The sequence below is a fragment of the Coffea arabica genome, chromosome 3e, assembly GCF_036785885.1.
Source record: "Coffea arabica cultivar ET-39 chromosome 3e, Coffea Arabica ET-39 HiFi, whole genome shotgun sequence".
Lineage (NCBI taxonomy): Eukaryota > Viridiplantae > Streptophyta > Magnoliopsida > Gentianales > Rubiaceae > Coffea > Coffea arabica.
The window spans coordinates 15,604,447-15,610,424 of NC_092315.1; the positions used below are offsets into that span (position 1 = coordinate 15,604,447).

A 5,978-nucleotide genomic window follows, 5' to 3' on the forward strand; every position below is an offset into this window, starting at 1 on the left:
TATATTTTAAAAAATATATAATGCAAGGTGCAAAAGTTGTGCGAGTGTGTTTGGATTGTACTTTATTTACACCTTATTTATATGTACTGACTTTCTTGTATCATCAATGCATTTTCTAATCACTTTTTTATCTCACATATATCAAATCAAAAAAGTGTTACAGTATTTTTTTTTAAAAAAAAATTATCCCAAATAATCTCCTATCCAAACACACTAAAAAATTTCTTAGTGGTACTCAAGGAAATTTATGAAGTTGAATAATTAAAATTTGTTCCCCTTCTTTGAGCCAAAACAAGTGAAGAAACCAAATTGAGTGTGCTTAGTTTGACAGTTACTTGTAATTTTTTTTGTTGGATTATAAATATGTTGTTCAATTATATATGATATCATGAAACTACAAATTGTACAAAATTATTAGAAATAATCTTCTATCCGAACAGAACAGGCTGGTGATAGTTGGATTTTTGCCATGGAAGATTTTATTTCAGTCTAGAAATTATGAATGGGTAGATAATCGTGAAGGGTTTGAATTTTGGAACCATTAACAACATCATCAAGATAATTAAAGCCCTTGTGGTGGTAAACGACTATAGCAAGAGGAAAGAATTAATTTTTGTGGTGTCAATGAATTGAGTCCCATAATTTATTGTCCACAGGTTTACTTTTAGAAGGGGTAAACTGGATTTTGAAGACAAGTTGCTTTGGCTGGAAAATAAGAGCTCACAATATCGTCAACAGAAAATTGTATATTAGGCAAAAATAACGAGAGTGGTGCATTGTAGATGAAAAAGTTTTGTGTATTTGGTTACTTAATTAGGAAAATCCAAATTTATGTACATTAATTTTCTTTTATCGGTTTGTTTGACGGGTGCCTATAAGGCACTCATTAAGATATATTTCAGGTGTTATATTTTTTAAAATATAAGATTAATTACGAAAAGTAAATAAATACAAGAGAGGGTATGTAAGATTAAATAAAGAAAGTATACAAATACAAGGGAGGATAATATGTGTTAGTATGTGTGTGTGTGTATATATATATATATGATAAATTAGTTGAATATTAGGTGTGTTAACGAATGTCCTTAAAAACCCTTCTTTTATTAATATGAGTATAACATAGCAATAAATACCATATTCTTTAACAGCAAAAAAAAAAAAAAAAAAAAAAACTCGACTCATCGGAGTGGCCAAAGAAGCATGTCCATAATTCATGTTTGGGCGTTGTATTGTCAGATGAGATTTTTAATTGTCAAAAACTAAAACAATGGGCAGAGTGGTGGATTGTATCAAATTTGGATACCGTACCATTATCACAGAAATCTTGAAACACGAAATTTTATCGAGAAAATCTTAATCAAGTAGTTAAGAATGAGATTTCAAAATTTAGAAATCCCTCTTCTTTCTCTCCGTTTCTTGAATATCCCCTGCTTAAGGGGAAAAAAAAAAAGCCTTCTCACGTACTGTTGAATGAAGCACAATGGTTTTAAAATTTAGGTCAGTTGGCTCCATCATATTGTAAGATTTTTTCTTCAATGATATTGACATGTATCAATATCAGAGTATTTTCCTATTTTCTGCAGCTGCCAACTATCGATCATTTTTCTCTTAATTTTCCATAGTTGGATCATTGTCTGAGATTTTCTTACCCAGAAGACATCAATATTGTGACCATTAAGTCCGATAAAATATTGCATGATTCTTTTTTTTTTTTTGACACAAGGATGTCCGGGCCGAATCCCCTGCGACCAGAGAGAAGAGGTCCACTCCTCTCGAACACATTATCCGCCATATCCTAAAGAGGAGCAACGAAATCACTCGAACTACCCGGATTGGGCAAATATTGCATGATTCATGCCTTCATCAATTTGACATCAAATATATGTTAACCACTCAAATCAATTTGAATGTGACTGGAGGAAAAAATAATATAATAATGCCAATTGATGTTTTTGATGCTGTTGCGATTTTTGATTGAGATTAGTTGCACACAAAATTCACCTTGACGTGTGGACTAGCGCGTGAGGATATGGATTAAATGAGACCACAAATTTTTTTTTGGGGTCAAATTAACCAATACTCTATTGTCTTAATCCACAGGTATCTTAGAGCTAAATCCAAATTGACAATGGATTTTTCTAACCAATGCATTTAGATATTTTTTTCAAATTTTATAAAAAAATAGTGCTTCAAACTTCTCTTAACAATGTCTAATGGGCAATCGTTACCTAAATCCACGATCATATTAGTGATGTTATGTATCACTACCATTGTAAGTTTTGACGAAAGGTTTAATTTGTCAGACTAGCAATGTCAACTAGTTAAATTTTCATTTAATCCATGCTTTTGCATGTATTTTCCCTTTTTAATAATCTAGTAGAAATTAGTTTATAGTTAATTAAACTGTAAAAGATGAGCTAAAAAAAAAATTTTTGGATTAAAGAATATTAGAAAAAAAAACTTTTAAAATAATACTATAACATTTTCGATGATATGATGGATGTTAAATAGAAAGTTGGATGGAAAAATAAATAGGTAATTGAGCAATGTCATTATTATGTAGCAAAAAGAGATTTTTTTAAAACTTCACTATCCAAACAAACCCAAACTGCTATTAAAGACATGATATGCTATTTCTTGTATTAATTACTTTTGTGTTGCACAAGATAATAGGACACAATGTGAATGACTACATTGTAACCATCTATATTTTTTGAATGAAGGGTATATCTTCAATGGTTTTTTACATTTGACCAAAATTTAATGTTGATTTGCAGTAATCATATTTAACATTTTCAATTATAATTCCCTCTTTTTGTATTACAAAGAGACTAGGATCATCTTAAGACTACAAAACCTCAGTTACAATACACTAATACCAAATATTTCATGAGGACCATGTGAAATAATTATTAAAACAAGTTAGTCTTGAGGGTAAAGTGTAAGAAGAAAACGTTCGTATTCTTGAAGTTAATGACATGTGCATAAAATTTGCTCCTTTTAGCAACATTATATATATATATATATAGGCCTATTTTAGCAGAAAGAGAAATGTTTATGCATCTAGATTGGCTCATCATGTTGAATAACCTTGAATCTTTAGTTCAAATCACATAAATGATGTGTTATAGGACTAACTTTGTACCAATATGATAATGCTTGCTGACCGAAAGAGTCTTTATCATGAAACACATTGATATTTCGGATTTTGTACGTTCTTGTAAGTTGCTTCAACTATAGTTAAGTTTGATGTTGATCAAATAAACCAAAACTTTAAATTAAGAAAAGAAGTTAATTGCAAGTACTTGTGGCTTACCAAAAAAAAATTGCACCTATTTCATTAAGGTACTTGGTATCAGAGCTTCGGCTCTTGATTCAGGTTAATATCCTTTTCTTTTCTTTTTTTTCTTCTATTTATTTTTCTACCAAAACCCTAGCCGCCTTTTGATTTAAAAGAAACAAAAAAATAAATTTTGATTCTTGTTCTCTTGATTTTATCACTTGAATTTAACCTATCCTGTGATTGATCGAGGTTGGAATTTTTTGGCGTGATTACGTTCATGAAAACAGGTTTTTCAAGGGTTTAACTCCCATTAAATTTCTTCTAAGTGAAGTTGTAACCTTGTGTTGAGTCGTCAAAAGCAAAAAAAAAAAAAAAAAAAAAAAAAAAAGGACTGTTCACGGCGGTACTATTCATCGGCACTATTCATGACTGTAGCAGTACTGTTCATCCGACGCTACTGTAGCAGCATAGCATAGCCCAAAATATTATTACAACTCATAGGACAAAGAAAACATACAAGTACATAAATTATTAGATCATAGTAGAACACACCATATTATTACTATTCATAGGAGCAAGCACAATAGTAATTTCAATTTTTCACTTGATACAATAGTCTTCATCAGCTTAATTTCACTTATTCGACACACTAATATTTTTAGTGCTTGGAACTCCCAAACACATTTTCATGCCATATATGATGGCATTTAATACCCCCTTCATTTGAGATGGTGAGCCTCAATATCCTTTGTGACTTTTTGGGCTAACTCCATCACAGAATTTGGATCAGGGACACTCTCATTTACTTTCTCATAATCCAAGGTCCATGTAACCAGGTTGCTTTGACCTTTGGTATCAACATGAAGAGTTACGAGTAACTTCTTGTATAACTGCTTCAGATCTCCTTCAGTCGTCTTGAATGTGACTGATTTCTTTTCCTCATCTATGGCCTCAATTATCACTTTTATCACTTCCTGATTTCCATCTGATAAAAGAAATAAACCATCCAATGATTGGTAGATCAAGTGTGACACTCTAAAAGAGCAAGCAAAATTCAGTAATTATTAAGGCCAAGAAAAGGTTTGTTTGGGTTGAAGATTATAGCACTTTTTATAATGTGATGTACGTCAACTAGAATATGAAAGGGTGATTAGAAAATTTGTTTATGATGCAATAAAAATAATATTTCCAAATAACTTCCAATCCAAACATACTGCTAGCATCATGACGAATAATTCATGATAAGTAATAATCAGTCAAACCTTCCAATTTTGTCTTCCTGGTTATATAATGAGAACATTTTTAGTGTTCCACCAAGGTCATGCTTGAGCTGAAAACTTGCTCAATTGCTTTTAGGCATTATGTAACTTTTGGAGCTATTTTTATGTACAATTCAACCACAAAAATCCACCAAAAAAGCACGAAAAAACTATGCGAATGTGGGAGTATTTAATAAAAAGGAGATGAGCCATCTTTTGTTTAGTTTCTATCACATAGAGTCGTGAGTCATATAGTAAAGTATCTTCCTTCAATTGCATGCGGAATCATAAACAAGGAAAAAGGAGTATATTTGAAGGGAAGAAAAAGAAAAGAAGAGAGATCATGAGGAAATATAGTTACCACGAGTATAATTCCAGAAGAGGACCGATCCTACCGTTCCCCAATTACCCTTCTGCAGATCACAGCCTTGAACATGAGTAGGGCTAATGGCTGGTATATGATGTGGTCTGGAACTAAAGAGTTCATGAAACACATCTCCATCGGACTTTATCTCGATTTGTTTGACCAGCCTACCGGGGAGACTCATCTCTTCTAACTTTCGTATGCAAAGAAAGTAGAAGAATGTAAGAAAAGGGATGAGGGAAAACTAAAATCTGAAGGGCTTTATATATTCAAATTGTGCCCGTTTTCTAATGGGCAAAACGTCATTGTTGGGGAATGGTCAGCCACTCAGGCTTGCTTTGTTTAAGTTATCCGTGAATTATTGGTTAGGATTATTTTGCTATTTTATTTGATTTGGCTGAGTACATGATTTTTCCCATAGAAAATGGACAACCTAAATTGGAGTGATATTTGATACTAGCTCAAAAAACACATAGCATGTATTATATACTTTTTTTTAGAAAAAAATTATATATAATTAAAGAAGATCCACTGGCAAGTTGCACCTCAATTTCATTTTTTATTGATCCCGGTGTAACATAAATTTGATGGGGGTAAATCTACAACGATTCATAATTACACGTACGTACTAATATACTATGGATGAAATTATGTAAACATTAAGTGTGATCAAGTTATTACCCTACTCAAAGAAATATTCGATTGGATGGTAGGTGAGAAGGATTGTAAGTAGAAGATCCTGAATCCAAAACCTCTTGTTTGAAAAAAAAAATAAATAGTTTCCCTACTTGGGCATACCTGCCTCCACCATGCATAGGAGGAATAAAGGTCTGACTAATGAATTAATCCATGTAGCACAAAGATATGTATATCTGATACGACTACATTTTTTTTGTCCTTCTGTTTTTGTCTGGCTCTAGATTGTCTTGCAATTAATTGAAGCTTGTAGTGATAACTTGTAATGTGATTGCACAGTTATTGTAGTGCTTCATGCAAGCTTGTAGTGACAATGCAGCAACTCCTAATTTGTATTAGGAAATAATGAGAGTTGCTGCATTGTAGATGAAAACTT

At 31.9% G+C, this 5,978-nt stretch overlaps 1 protein-coding gene across 1 annotated transcript; it reads right to left on the bottom strand.

Annotated features, from left to right (window-relative positions):
- Positions 1-3,822: 3,822 nt before the first annotated feature.
- On the bottom strand, positions 3,823-5,148 carry LOC113736968 (kirola-like). Its single transcript, XM_027264197.2, has 2 exons — positions 4,904-5,148; positions 3,823-4,268 (listed from the first exon to the last, which is right to left on the bottom strand). The coding sequence occupies exons 1-2, from the start codon at positions 5,088-5,090 to the stop codon at positions 4,003-4,005; spliced, it is 453 nt and encodes a 150-aa protein (XP_027119998.1). The 5' UTR covers positions 5,091-5,148; the 3' UTR covers positions 3,823-4,002.
- Between the last annotated feature and the right edge of the window lie 830 nt (positions 5,149-5,978).